General features: G+C 44.2%; 1 protein-coding gene across 2 annotated transcripts in view; it reads left to right on the plus strand.

The window, feature by feature from the left end:
• Positions 1-15626, plus strand: part of eva1aa (eva-1 homolog A, regulator of programmed cell death a) — a 98507-nt gene extending 82881 nt beyond the window's left edge. For both annotated transcript variants that reach the window (XM_084081706.1, XM_084081707.1), the window contains 3 exons: positions 6731-6865; positions 11191-11406; positions 13413-15626. In XM_084081706.1, coding sequence (XP_083937832.1) covers positions 6731-6865; positions 11191-11406; positions 13413-13813 — 752 coding nt within the window. In that variant the 3' untranslated portion in view covers positions 13814-15626. The remainder of the gene's footprint in view (positions 1-6730; positions 6866-11190; positions 11407-13412) is intronic.

Genomic DNA, 15626 nt, shown 5'->3' on the forward strand with positions numbered 1-15626 from the left:
CTGAAAAGGTTTTGAGCCAGGGACCACCAGAAGAGAAGATGTATGTTAAGATGTATGTTTTTTTTTGCGGCGCTAGCCGCTCTATACCTGACTTTGTCCGTGTGCGTCAACGTTCTGATTGGTCAGGTGCGTCAACAAAGTGATTGGTCAAGCTTCACGTGACACATGGCTATAAACACATTATAAACACATATCGATGACAAAATGTATCAAAGGCGCGGCTACCTTCACACAGGGTGTGATTTTTTTTAATAGCACAAGCTCACTGTAAGCTTGTAGATCTGCTATTCTTGCAAATGCAATAGAGCTTCTCCACGGTCTGGTCAATTGATGCGGGACAAATATTATGCAGTGCTAATCCTCTGTAAATTCATCCTTAACTCTGAGAGGTACAAATGTGAGATTAGATGTGGTGGTGTGATCATCTTAACCCATTCAATCCGGGAACGCATCTCTGTCATTTTAGATTTCTTTGGCTATTCAAAAATACCAGATCTGCAAGCTCATAGCGCGGCACCTAGTGCCGTGCTATGAGCTTGTAGATCTGCTATATTTGAAAAAAATCGAAGCGAACATTTGTAACACAAATCTTTGCTTCTGGAGGTCCCTGGAATAAAGTACTTTACAAATGTTTGCCTTAAAAATATATATATTCAAAGATTTGCACAAATTTTCATGTTGTGCTATGAGCTTGTAGATCTGCTATTTTTGAATAGCCAAAGAAATCTAAAATGACAGAGATGCGTTCCCAGATTGAAAGGGTTAATAGGTTACTTCAGAGAGAGACATTTTGGATTTAAAGTTAAGATCTGCACACAGGCCAAAAAAGCTCGTACTGTTTATTGCAATTCAATGTTTGGCGTTTGGCACACTTGGATGTGCGTGCTCTATCCTTCTGATGCTTTGATGTACCCAGCTCTTAATGAAGAAATTGATTTCAGACCTTTCCTGTAATTAGGTGAATTCAACATTTTTCAGGCCAAGGAGCTCTTAGCTGAGAGAGAGAGATATAGCAGGGACCCCTCCTACATATTCTATAATGTTGTTTTGCAAATGAAACTTTTTAGACTTGTTTGAGACCTTGTGAGCTTGTAGATCAGCTATTTTCAGCTAATGTTCCCCTCAGAATAGGGATGCTAGGGATCAAGTGATGAATGTAAAAAGAAGGGGGAAAAAGTCCCTATCACACAAAGATGTGTTGGTCCCCTTGTAGTAACTCTGAGGACCCCTTGGGGTCCCGGACCCCCTGTTGAAGACCCATGGTTTAGATTAGAAAAAGAGGCATAATATCTGTGACACATTGTGATTATGAATGCTTGTGGTTGTATTTTCCATGTTATTTTTGTTACTCAATACAGCATGTTTCACCACTGTGACAATAGACACTCTGGCAGCCAACTCTATACATATTGCATACCATATCATTTGTATTGTGCTGCAATGATGTAATTAGGCCCCATGCAGCCGCTGGGAGTATATAAAGATTTTAACTTGATTGATAGTTCCCTTTAGCCACGCGTGTAACCATTTGGTTACATTTAGTACACAGTTAGAGTTAAATGAACACTGTGAACAGTGTATATATAGATATACGCTTGGCTTCATCTTCAGGGGTGAGTTCAGCACTGCACTTGACAATGCATATTAGTGTCCTGTAAGTTGTCCGTCACAGAAAAGTACCCAAAATTGTCCTAAAAAAAAGTATTCTAAAATACCCTTTCTTTTGCAAATGTCTCAATCTTCTGGCTGAGGTCGTATTGTACAATGTGGAAAAATCCCATCCAGCTGGCACCTACAGGAAAACCATAAATGTATTTTTGCGTTTTGCTATTTGGCCCTGCTCCCATGTGGAGGAGATGTAGTGTGGTTTAATATGGCTGTTCACTCCCTTCCACTTACGCAACTGTTGTCCCAGCTCTGTGCCTGCAATGGTCAGCGAATAACCCACACCTACGCACAGAAAAGCTGCACAATCAAACACACACACACACACACACACACACACACACACACACACACACACACACACACACACACACACACACACACACACACACACACACAGCATCCTCCAGAGTCCAGTGAAAACAAAGCAGGGTTCTGCCAGTACAAACAGGGTCCATTGTTATGTGTGTGCCGCGCTGTGGCCTCCATGGCCGAGGCCCCGGGGTCCCGGGGCCCGCCGCCATCTCTCTCCCGGCTCGTATCCCCTGCTCCCCGTGGCGTTTTCCCGGGCTCTGGCCGCCAACGTGTTTTTTTTTGCTAAGTTAAAATAAGAATGGAGAGAGAGAGGACTCATTTGCCCCGACCATGTCATTATAACTGAGGCTACAGAGTGTGATTTATGTGTACAGGGCTTCCTCGCCCTCCAGAAACTCCTCTTTCTCTCTTTCGCTGCTTCACTTTTTATTGCTCGGCTCCCTCGGTCTTATATAGTGCGGTTTGCGGAGTTTGGCTTCGGGAAGGTCTTTCGCTTTTTCACAATTATTTTTAGATGAAGTAACGGTCCTGTGTACTGTACAAGATGGCTGCCGAGTCCCCGCTTTAGGGAGGCAAACACGGGAGGGAACTGAAGGGGCAGTTTGAGGGCGCTTGCAATGGGTTTTTAACACCGTGTGTGGACAAATGTGCAGAACAGAGTGATTCAAGTGTGTAGTGTGTGCGCGTGCGTGTGCGCGTGCCTGCCTGCCTGCCTGCGCTTGTGTTTCTGTGCATTGTTGCAGTGTGTGCATACGTGAATAAGTCACATTAGTATCAGAGAATGCATTCATGTGACTGCTCCATTGTGCACCCAATACACGCACATGCATTGTTGCAGTGTGTGTGTTTGTGTGGTGTGTGTGTGTGTGTGTGTGTGTGTGTGTGTGTGTGTGTGTGTGTGTGTGTGTGTGTGTGTGTGTGTGTGTGTGTGTGTGTGTGTGTGTGTGTGTGTGTGTGTGTGTGTGTGTGTGTGTGTGTGTGTGTGTGTGTGTGCGCGCGCGCGCGCGTGTGTGTGTGGGTGTGAATGTCGGGGTGTGTCTCCATACAGTTTGTGTTAACGTTACGTGTGTCACCTCCCAGCGTCTCCCAGCTGTGACCCTGGGCTACATGTGCAGCCAATTAGGGCCAATCAGAGGGCTGTAATCAGGGCGGGGCCAGAGGGGTTGGTGGCAGAGCAGCAAGGGGGGGAGGAGAGGGGGGGGTGTCTTGAGACCCATGATTAGTGTGTCAGACCAGGGTTTCCCAAACATTTTGAGTCCCATTTTGTATCCCATTTTTGTTCCTACAGTACATGGATTAAGTGGTTGATTCCTAATGTATTTAGTTCGTTTGCTGGTCCTGGGGAGAGACAAAAATGTATGTTTTGGGTGTTGAGCCGCTCAGAGCCGGATGCGTTAGTTGCACGCTGGTGTTGCATGCCGTAAATAGTAGATCTATAAGCTGACAACGCGTCACAGAGCACAACACCGCCACGGTATGAATCATCAGGCTAAATGATTAGTGCATCAAACTGATGAGGACGGACAGAGGGGGCTGCCAGGGCCAATCAAACCTCTGCTCCATTCATTCGTCCCCCTCTAGACTCTCACCACATGGTGGAAACCTGATATGTCCAAAACTGTTACTTTTCAGGGAATGTAAAAAAAAATAACGTCTGTTCCAATGGATCCAATGTAGTTATTATTTAGTCACGAGTCGCGATGCGATGTGTCGTGATTGATTGATTGATTGATTGATTGAATACTTTATTAACAGATTATTGCAAAGACAAGCACAGTTCAATACAAGGTCTGTTAAGAGGATTTTAAACCCAAGAAAACACTATGGCTTGTTTCCATTGGGGTCCTTCTAGATCGGCCATTTTTGTTACTTTAGTGTGACACTGTAGTATGACAAAGTAGGTAAGCATTAAGAAAACTGAAAAAGTTGAAATATGGAGATACAAGGTTTCTGTCTGACAGCAACGATTTGCAAAAAAGAAAAGAAAAGGCCTTCATGGTCTGTTTTTACCTAGTCAGGCACCAGATGAGTGTGGTTTGCCACATAATGGTAACATAATGGCAACACGACTGCCAGAAACTTGAGACCGTGACAGGAGGAGCGCTTTTCAATGTGTTTGTATGTGACTTTACTTGACACTTTGCCTGACATTATCTTAATTGACCTTGGAAAAAAGTATTTCGACAACAATCTGGTACTTCACAAAATGTTTTAATAAAACGGGCGTCATCCGCAACTACTATTTGGTTCTGCCCTTCTGCCACCCGGGACAAGCAGAGGAGAAAGCTGGAGCTAGAGACTCTTTGAAGTCTAAGAGACCACGCTTATTGTTTCTTTTATGCTCGTTGTGTGTGAAGTTACTGTATGATCTACATTTCTATAAGTTTCCACTCAGTAACCTCTCTGTTCCATCTGCTGAGAAGGGCCCATTCTACTGTAAGAGCCATTATAAGTCATGTAGTGTATACAGTGTCTAGTGTGAGAAGTAATTGCCTGCTGTGTGTTGTATCATTTGGTAATGCCTCATTCATACAGGTTGAAGATTTTATTTGTGGCGAAAAATTAACCTAGTTTCAGAAAGAAATGACATGGCTTTATCACTGCATGATATTTGCGTTCTGTGTGGATGTACGCATGACATGAACAACAGTTTGAATTCATGCAAAAGAATCTCACGCAACAAACAGCCCCGGTACGTGAGGATCTTTAAAGGATTGATCTCAGTGCAAACAATTGAGCAGGGGCTCTTAAACCTTTTAATGTCAAAGACCCTAAAAACTCTGTGGAACCAAATGGACACTTATTATGGGTCCATTTGGTTCCATTTGTACTTGAGACCTGTACACAGACCTGTAAGGGTGCATTTAGAACCCCTTCAAGGAACCAGAGACCCCACGTTAAGAACCACTGCAATGGAGCATTGCACAATCAAGCAAGCGTTATTTACATGGAAAGGCCAATGTTTGTGTAGTGTGAACGCAGTGCCCAGTGGACCAGGCCCCAACTACCAGGGCTATGTGAGGTCCGTCCGTCCCCCCAGCACTTTAAATGGCTCTTGGCATGTTGCCAAACCTCTCGTTATGTTTATCCATCAAGCTTTTTTTTCCTCGCCCTTAATCACATGCAAGCATCTGAAATTCTCATTAGTACTGCTCTGTTAATATCAGCCAAAACTGGCTTTTTTTTATTAGTCCAGAGTTACAGTATAGAAATGGAAGGAGGGTAGGAGGTTAGGACAGAGAGACAGTGGGACAGACAGACAGACAGGCAGATGGGGGGTGGCGTAAATCACCAGAGAGAGATCAGTTTGGCAGATATATCGGCCATTATTTGACTTTTCGGTATCAGCAATTACAGTATGCAGCCATATGTCCTTGCAATTAACCACTTTCAACCATGGCATCCCAATTTTGGCGGCAGGTTGTCATGGGCAAACAAGTTATTCAAAATGTTTAAAAAATACCACATCTACAAGCTCACAACACGACGCAATCCGACGCAAACTTGGGCAATCGCTAATCGGTGGGGCTAGGACTCTCCAAAGCGGTGGATCGGTCGGGGCTCTCTATAAATCAGCCGCAGTCTGGCAGGACAGACACAAGCGCAGTGACCAGGATTTGCGGTCAGGGCTTCCAAAACCACATGTGAAGAGAGGGGGGCAAGAATGTATAGCCCCGGTGCATTGTGGGTTTGTGTCTGGGGGGGGGAACGTAGGGCAGACTTTCTGACTCACAGGACACTGTGAGGTTGGGGGGGAGAGAGGGCGACGGAGGAGAGAGGAGCGTAACTTTCGGGAACAGCAGCAGCACAGGGTCAGGAGGAGTGTGTGAATCAGACGTGACGCTCTGTCTACTCTCCACAGCTGTCTCCTTCAGAGCTCTGTATCCTCGCTGTGTTTGTGTTGTGTTTCTTTCACTCTAGATACGTATAAGTCTAGAGCAGGGGTCTTCAACGTTTTTCAGGCCAAGGACCCCCTAGCTGAGAGAGAGATGAAGCAGGGACCCCCTCTATATTGTATAAAATTGTGTCACAGATTAAACTTTTCTTTAACTTGATCTGCTCTTTTTTCCCTCTACACCTATATATACAGTAGGCTACCTCTTTGCCAAAAATATCCGATCGGCTATTTTTGGTTAGAGTACTCCTCAGAATAGGGATGCTAGGGTTCAAGTAGTTAATGTAAAAAAAACTATATATCACACAAAGATTTGGTGGCCCCCCTGTAGTAACTCTGAGGACCCCCTAGGGGCCCCGGACCCCCTGTTGAAGACCCCTGCTCTAGAGTATAAGAAGATATAGACTATTAACAGTGTGGCTTCCCTGCACAATCTATAGCTATCAAAAGTTTACTGTGTGTGCAGTTTGTGAAGGAGGTTTCACGAACCGCAATGCAATATTCAAAGACAAAGCTGCAGTACACTGTAAACACCCACAATGTGGGTGTTTACATCTCAGAATGTTAGAGAATTAAGGCATCTGACATCGCTGCGGTACTGTAAAGTAAATATAATTTACTTGGTTGAAGGCTGTGAATGAATGGGTGAATTTAATGCACTTTGGATAAAAGGAACTTTATAAATGCACCATTTAAAACCAGGGGGGCAGTTGGTCTATAACAAAACAGGAGAGAAAGAACCTACTGATAATAAGCTTAATAATCACCCTCCCATTTCTGTTTTTGCTTTTCATTTCCTCCTTCACTACCCCCCCCCCTCCCTTCCTTTTTCCACATCAATCTTTCTCTTTCAAGTTCCAAAGAAGTTGCTGCAGGAGCCCCCCAGAGCCCCGCCGTACCCCCCACCGCCCGGTGCCCATGACCCCAACGTGGTGGGAGACGGTGCCCCCCCGGAGGGGACCTTAGTCAAAACCTCTGACGCTGTTCCAGGTGAGCAAAACCACGCACGCACGCACGCACGCACGCACGCACACACACACACACACACACACACACACACACGCACACACGCGTTGGTATTACTATACTGTACTTGTGAGGACATGAACAGTTTAGGCAATTTTGTAAATGCAATTTTTACCATGTTTCTTTCTTTCTTTCTTTTTTGAGTGACATTTTTAACCATAATCGAAAAGTCTGAGTGCGCTTGTAGATCAGCTATATTCAGCATGCGACTCTGACTTGTATAACTCTAACCCTAACCTCTAAACCTAACCTCTAAATGACTCATTCTAATCCTAACCTCAACCTGAATCTTTTAATTGTAAGCCTAACTCTCACAATGTCTATTTCTCAAACTCTACTATACTTGTGGTGACGTTTGGCACTGATATTACACACACGCACATGCACACGTACGTACACGCACGCACGCACGCACGCACACACGCGCGCGCACACACACACACACACACACACACACACACACACACACACACACACACATGTACAGTATATATAGGAACATGTATGCAGTGGCATGCATCCACACAAGTGTGTTCACATATACATGCAAATGCCTACATGCACACACACACATTAAGTACAAACCCTTAATACTAAGCAGTTCCAGGCCTTACAGGCACAGAGCATGAACTCAGTAGCTCAGTAATTCAGGTAGGGAGTCAGGCTACATTATATAAGATATTAGGTGCAATTTAATGTCAACTGGGTTCAGCTGTTCCCAGATGTATCCCAGCGGAGCTATCGCTTTGTCATTTTAATACAAAATATACATGTTTTCACCACTAAAGAGCTAATAATTACATTTTGTATGGCACTGAGCCCTTCAGCCATTTGCATTTGCAATGCATCCACAGTCAAATCCTCAGTGTTCATTTAAGAGTACAAATCGGACCAAATGGGTACACTCTCAAGAGTTACTAATAGATAAATTAACACTGAGGATTTTAGCGTGTCCGATGGTGGGGGGCTGATTATTATTTACTGTAAATACACACGTTTTAATCTCTCCAGTCCAGTCCGGCTCGCCTCATTTCCTCCCCTTTCTGGACTGAGGTACTAGTTCAAAATCTTAATACAAAAAAATAACATAAAAAGTTGAAATATGAAGATACAAGGTTTCTGCCAGACGGCAGCAATTTGCCAGCAGTCAAAACAGTCAATGATGTGCACATTCTGATTGAATAGTCAACCCACTGAGGAGAAAATGGATGAGGACAGCAGGATGGAATGACAGTTTTCTTCATCTTATTGTAGGATAGTAGGATTTCAGCAGAAATAGCTGGTACAGAAATAAAAGAATATTTATATAAACATAAAAAAGAAAAGAAATAGCCGGTACATGCATGGTAAAAAAAAAGTCATTCAATGAACCTCTTTTCATTGGTGATTTATCTGCCAGTCTTTTTGCATGCTAGTGAGAGGGATTGTGATCTATTGGTTGAATGCAACCTGATGTGCAGCGCCACAGCGTTTGGTCCAGGTGGAAGCATTTACCATCAGCAGTCAGCAGTTTCAGTCCACACTGCATTTACCAGATAAAGACAGTCTGACACTCCTTGCAGCTCATGCAATTACAGGGCACCTGTGTGTGTGTGTGTGTGTGTGTGTGTGTGTGTGTGTGTGTGTGTGTGTGTGTGTGTGTGTGTGTGTGTGTGTGTGTGTGTGTGTGTATTATTATACTTGTGAGGACCAAATGTCCCCATAATTATTGCAGAATTTGAGAAATACCGTAGACCAAAAAATCGTTGTTTTATGAACACACACACGCGCGTGCATACAAAACAAATCTTGTGTCATCGAATCACTAAACATAAGGTGTACTCTTGAGTGTCCCTGTTTATTTTTTGTTTTCTGACTCAAGTGTTTTTGCTTTCAGTGAAGCGTTGCGTCACTCACAAACATGGAGCTAAAAAAAGCTGTTTTCCCACCAGTCTGAGTCCTATTACACTGGGATTGGAAGCCATCTAATTGTAAATGACTTCATGTCTCGGGCCCGCCCCTCAGCTTCTTTGACTGTATTTGTCCCATTGGACATTTATTTTTCTTGCGTTATTTCTCTTGCGTCTCGGTGCGTACGTAGTCAAAACCCGCCCGTAAGATTTGCGCTTGGACCTGCGGGTAGCGCGGGATCCCGCTGCCGTTGCAGGGCTCTACTCTTGGCGAGTCCTGTGAAATATCTTGCCGTGTGGGATGCCTTGTCGGCGATCAATCGAGTGAAAACCACAACGATATTATGACAGAAAGAGACTTGTGTAGTGTGAAATGCTTAACGATCTGATGACTCCCCGACGACTTTAAAAGTCGTACAGTGTGTAGCTGCTCTTTAGTCTGTTCATCCCTAGGTGTCTCTGGTGCACCTTATTTTGTAGTGTTCTTGTGCTTCCTGTCTGCCTGTGTAGCTGTTACCTGTCTTGTCTCCCCACCCTGATTATTGTTAACCCTTGTCACCTGTGTCCTGTTTGCCCCAGCCAATCCCAGTGTTGATTGTCTTTGAGTTTGCCTGTGTCTAGTTAGTTCCCTGTGTATATAAACCTGTTTGTTCATGCCAATGGTTGTTTGCTGGATCCTGTTTCTTGTAGCTGTGCTTGCTGTCCGATGTTACTAGAAAATTAAGACATTGTCTGCACTTTGAGTTTGAATCTTGACAGGTTTTCCTGCTTTTGGGGCGAGTTTGGAAAAACCTTGACTCTTCAGCATGTTAACTAGGGCAGGGGTTCTCTAACTGTTCAGCTCAAGACCCAGAAGATAAATTCTCTCCCGACCCAAACGTTGCCAAAACACATTGAATTAACTGCTTAGACCATAGCGAGAGAAATCGTGAAAATAGGCGATCTACAAGCTCACAACGTGTCTCGCTGCGACACGTGCGCTTGTAGATCGGTTATTTTTGCTGTTTTTGAATTATTTTGAAAAAGATTTCTGAAAGAAGTTTTGATTTTTTGGGGGGAAATGTTTTGAAATGATTAAAACTATTATATTGGAAACGTAAGGATATTTGCTCGTTGAGGAACCACTAAACTACAGAGAAACAGAAAATTCACACTGATCAGGACTCATAAGCTAACCCCTCACCTCATACTGATGACCCAGTGTGTACACAAAACACAAGCCCATGTCAAAACGTTTCAAAAGACTTGCGCTGTGATGGAAATCTAGAGGAAATGCTTGTTCCCATCTATAAATAGATCTCCTTTTTTTGGGAAAGGGGGGGGGGGGGGGGCACTGAATGTTTCCAGAGACAAAACATTTCCCATGTGTTTCTGTTCCCTTTAATGACCCGAGTGAGAATGAACTTGACAGAAGCGGATGCATTAGTACCTTATGAATCACACAAATCTGTGTGTGTGTGTGCGTGTGCTCCCCTGTGCTCGTGTGTCCTGTGTAATGTTGCGTGCGTCATCTGTCCGTTTTGAATCTTTCTATCTCTTACAATCTGAACCGCAGTAGAGTCCTGTATTACTCATTCCTCTCAGCGGTTTGTAGTCACAGTTCCTCAGAGACAGCACTCAGACCGACATAGTTTGGGTTTTTTTCTTCGTCATTTTACCATAAATGACCCAAGAAAGTACAGTCACGGTCTGACAAGAAAGCACTTGACTCACTGTACTTAAACACATGAGAGACATAACACTTCAATTGTCTCTGATGGACTCTTCTAGTGCAGTGGTTCTCAACCAGTGGTCTGGGGACCACCAGTGGTCCTTGAGGGGGTTCCAGGTGGTCCCCAGCTAAATGATGGAGAGTTGGTAACCAACCAACCAACCCTTATAGATCTTTAACTCTTGAGAGCGTAAAATAAAACCAAATGGACCCTTAAAGATCTTTAACTCTTGAGAGCGTAAAATGAAACCAAATGGACCCTTATAGATCTTTAACTCTTGAGAGCGTAAAATGAAACCAAAAGGACCCGTGCGGGTCCATTTGGTTTAATCTTTTGCTCTCAAAAGTTACATTATTGTTAAACATCTGCATTACTTCATTTACAAGAAGTCTACACAATTAGAGAATATAGAAGAAATATTCAAAGTTTTGGGTCTGAGATTCTAAATATCATCAAACGGTGGTCTGTGGCTCAAATGCCGAATAAATAATGGACCTTGATACGAAAAGGGTTGAAAACTACTGTTCTAGTGCATCAGATTTACAAAAGATTTAGGTTGGGGTTAGGATTAGGCATTCAGAGGTTAGGTAGGGGTTGGGGTTAGTGCATCAGCTCTACAAGCCCAGTCAGTCTCCTCAACTCCCATGACATGAAGTCAGACCTAAAACCTTTGTGTGTTCTTTTCCAGAGAGGAAGCGGGTCAGGGAGTCCGGCTCGTACTCCACCGAGGAGGAGAAGCCTTCACAGGGAGAAGTAGGAGGAGGAGGAGGAGAAGGAGGAGGAGGTAAAGGAGGTGAAAGACCTCCGCAACCCCCCGACATGATTCCCATCATCAACTCCACCTCCAGGTCCACCAACATGGCCCTCATCAGCAACGCACTGGCGGCCTACACCTACATAGCAGGTAGGCATACTGTTGTATGGCATTTTAGATTACTTTGCCGCGCTATGAGCTCGTAGATCTGCTATTTTTGAAAAATCGTGAACATTTGTGCAAATCTTTGAATATATAGTTTTTTAAAGCGAACATTTGTAAAACATTTTGTTCCAGAGACCTCCAGAAGCAAAGATTTGAGTCACAAATGTTCGCTTTAAAAAACGTATATTCAAAGATTTGCCGTGCTATGAGCTTGTAGATCTGCTATTTTTTAATAGCCAAAGAAATCTTAAAGTGACACAGATGCGTTCCTGGTCTTAATGGATTACGAGCAGCTTTATATTTGACCATATTCACACAACGGCCATTTTGCTCCCACATCATTGGGAGGGAGTTTGACGCTGTTTCAGGACATCCTCACTGTGAGGTTGATGCCAGGCCAGCAGTGTTGTGATAGACACTGTCTCAGTGTAGGAGCGTATCGTCGCTGTCGGACGGAAACCTCGTGGGTCTATAGGGCATTCATTTATGAAAAAACATAAACAGTTGAAATATGGAGATACAATGTTTCTGCCCGACAGCGACGATATGGTTTCATAGTTTATGTGGTGTGTGGGTGGTATGCCGTACTGTGGGCATAATCTAGAAACCCTAGTTTCCCTTTTCCTGCAACGGGGAGGTAGATAAATACGGGCCAGAGGAATGCAGATGTTAAATAGAGATACCAAGCACACACACACACACACACACACACACACACACACACACACACACACACACACACACACACACACACACACACACACACACACACACACACACACACACACACACACACACACACACACACACCGTCAGTCACCTGCTCAAGCCAGCTGCTAAAACACACGGTGGTGGTGGTGTAGTTGGGGGTCTTTCCTGTCTCATTACCTCCCACTCTGACAGACAAATAAACACTTACTGCACGGTGAAACACAGTGCGTATAGTCAAATAAACACACACGCAGCGTACTGTACGTACTGTAGACGGGGGTCAGCGATGTACTGTTAGTTGAAGGTAAGCCCACGAGAACCTGAGTCGTGCTGGCTTTTTCATTTGTGAAATATAAGCCAATATAAATACATTATTCATGACACACACTAACTGACCGTATCCATTAGAATAAGACATACCAGACGTTGTTATATGGATACACAAATTAATGCTAATCTGAAAACATACGTTTGACTGATTGCCCTACGATAGCTATGTCTTTTTCTTTTCTTTTTTGGGTTATTATTTCAGGCTTTTCTGAGCCTCTATTTGATATATACAGTGGAGAGAGACAGGAGACATGGAGAAAGAGAGTAGGGGAGTGACATGCAGTCAAATGGTCCGGCCGGCCGTGAATCGAACTGGAGTTTAGCCTATTCCCACATTAATGTTTACCACTACATCAAAGCCTTGGGTGAAGTTGTGTAACTAAACCTGCAGAAACCCTGGACTCTCTCAATACACATAAACATAAAAGCACACAGACCCAAACCCAGTTGTTCAAGAGGATAGAACATACACAGATGACTTCATACAGGTCAACTGCGTGCAGCTGCTCTCGACAGTTTATAATGTCACCCAACTGAAGCACTATTGTCCGACATTATCATTTCCAATCTCAACGGCTGTGGGAAAGTGAGTGCATCGTCACGGGAGGCGTAACTCTATGTGTATGTACACTATTTAGGAGAGTGAATGAAGTGAAACATTTCATGGCAGAACAGGTGGAGGACAGAAAAAGTCTCCAAATACTTTTAACATGAACCTTCTCGGGCGAACATTGATTTGGTGTAAAAGGAACAGACCAAGTATAGAGCCCTGGGGGTCCCTGGTCAACAAAGTATATAGAGTTTAAGTGGTCAAAGTGAGACCTGAACGCTGCTGAGAATGATTGACTGCTGTGGCATTTTCCTCTTCACGTCCGGTTAAAAAAGAAATGTGGCTCCTTTAAATCACCATCTCCTTCTCTCTCTGTCTCATTACCTCTCTCCCACATCAGACCACCCGGAGAGGGCGGCGCTCTTCTTCGTGTGCGGCGTGTGCCTGGGCCTCTTCCTCACCCTGTTCGCCCTGGTCGTCCAGATCTCCTGCCGCACCGACTGCCAGCCCCGTCACCGGCGGGGGGCGGCGCCGCCGGCCAACAAGAAGAAGAGCCGGGCGAAGCCCGTCGACTCGTCCTCCGACTCCAGCGACTCGGACTCGGACTGGGAGACCACGTCGGACCTGTCGGCGCGCCGCCACCGGCGCTTCGAGCGCACGCTCAACATGAACGTGTTCACGTCGGCCGAGGAGCTGGAGCGGGCGCAGAGGCTGGAGGAGAGAGAGCGGATCATACGGGAGATCTGGATGAACGGCCAGCCCGACATACCGGGGACGCGCAGCCTCAACCGCTATTACTGAGAGGGACGCTTATACATGAGTCTGTGGGGGAGCGGGCCGCCTTGAGGGAGCTTATTTGATCAGGACTAAATGGAACACGGAACGCAGTAGGGTTTGGAAGTGAGAGAGGGGAGCCTTCGGAGTCAAGGGTTCCTTCAACTGGAACCTATTAAGAGAGAGTGCAGTAGTGGTAGGACCACTTTGGATCACTGGGGTTTGGATCCACACGCCGAGAAGCGAGATATAGAAGACTTGAGAAGATGGCTCTTCCTTTCTCTCTCTCTCTCTTTCTCTCTCCCTCTCTCTCTCACACATTCTCTCTGCGTGACCCTATAGGTACTATAAGCTAGACCTCCTTCCAGTAAGAGAATAAGCTCCCACTCAGCATGGTAAGCTTGGCCAGAAGCCTGCCTCTTATTTGTGGAGGGGAAGGGCAATAGGCCGTCTGCTGCACTGTCTTGCTTGTGACCTCACCAGACCCTATTGAAGAGGAGGGTCATGGGCCAGCTGCCTTAAGAGACACAAGCAGGCCTGTATTAGACTAAATGGTGACTGAAGGACTAACCCCTGAGACCTGTCCATTTCATACAGAATACGGGGGCAGCCATGAAAGACTATGAAGCTTGCGGCTTGCTTTGTGCTTAGTACTCCAGTATTCAAGTGGGGAGTTTTGGAGAGATGACGTAAGGCCTACACTAGAACTCTGTACTGGGTCGGAGAACCCAACAACGTCAGACAATCTTACCACGGTCAACAACTATGCTGCCTTTTGAACTTTGAACTTTTTTTTTTAACCAAAAGATATTGTGTTTTATGGAATTCATCTCAGCCCTTATAAAAAAAATCTATTTTATAATATTTAATATTTAGATTATTGTGTATTTTTTTCTCGTTTTGTTTTCAATTATGGTGTATTATTATGAGATATTTTTATACTTTCGGCGAAGGTTGTCTGGCACCTCAGGGATGCAATCCTAGAGCTTCTGTGTGTGGTTGATGTATTTGCTTCATAAGAAGGGGATCAGTCCATTTCAACAGCTGTGTCAGCATTTGAACATTTTTAAAAGAATTCAATATCAAGTTGACAGCCTCAAAGAGGTTTTTAGTGATTTAACGTTATTTTTGATATGTCTAATTAACGGTGCAGTGCCTTGCCTACACAGTGAAATCCTCAGTGTTACAATGTAGTTAATTACAAAATACAAATGTAATGAATATAAAATATTAAATATTTAACCGAATGGACCCGTAGGGGTCCATTTGGTTACATTTTGCTAAATTAACACTGAGAATTTTTATGTGTACTAAGCAGTCAGTCAACCAGTCACAATCCACTAATAGTACTGCGTTGTTCAATGAGCTCACGTACAATCATAATGAAACGGTGGAACAGTGAATTTCTGTCAAACATTGCACTTGCTCTCTTGCCAGATGGATATGTACATTTTCAGATTGTGCCAATTTTATATCAATTACATCAGCTAACAAAGGAGCAATGTGGTCCTCAAGGCTAGCTAGCGTTCCCTTGTGGAGCACCATAGGACTTTTTAGTCTTTTAAATCATGTTACCAATTGAATATAAGCTATTGTCAATCCGGTGCTGTTTGTGCTGCACTGGATTCAACCATAGGAATAATATGATAGTTTTCTTAAGAAGCGAGAGTTGAGTTGAAAGTACACAGGACATTATAAGGTCATCCACACTAATACTGCCACTCTGTATGGGTTTGCTAAGATAGTTTTTGTGTTTAAATTTGAATGGGACTAAAATATGCCAATAGCTGGTAAGCAAGACCAAAATATGACTCCTGTGCTTGGAATAAACTATGTTGAA

This window comes from Gymnoscopelus microlampas (assembly GCF_963454915.1).
Source record: "Gymnoscopelus microlampas genome assembly, chromosome: 16".
In the NCBI taxonomy this organism is placed as follows: Eukaryota; Metazoa; Chordata; class Actinopteri; order Myctophiformes; family Myctophidae; genus Gymnoscopelus; species Gymnoscopelus microlampas.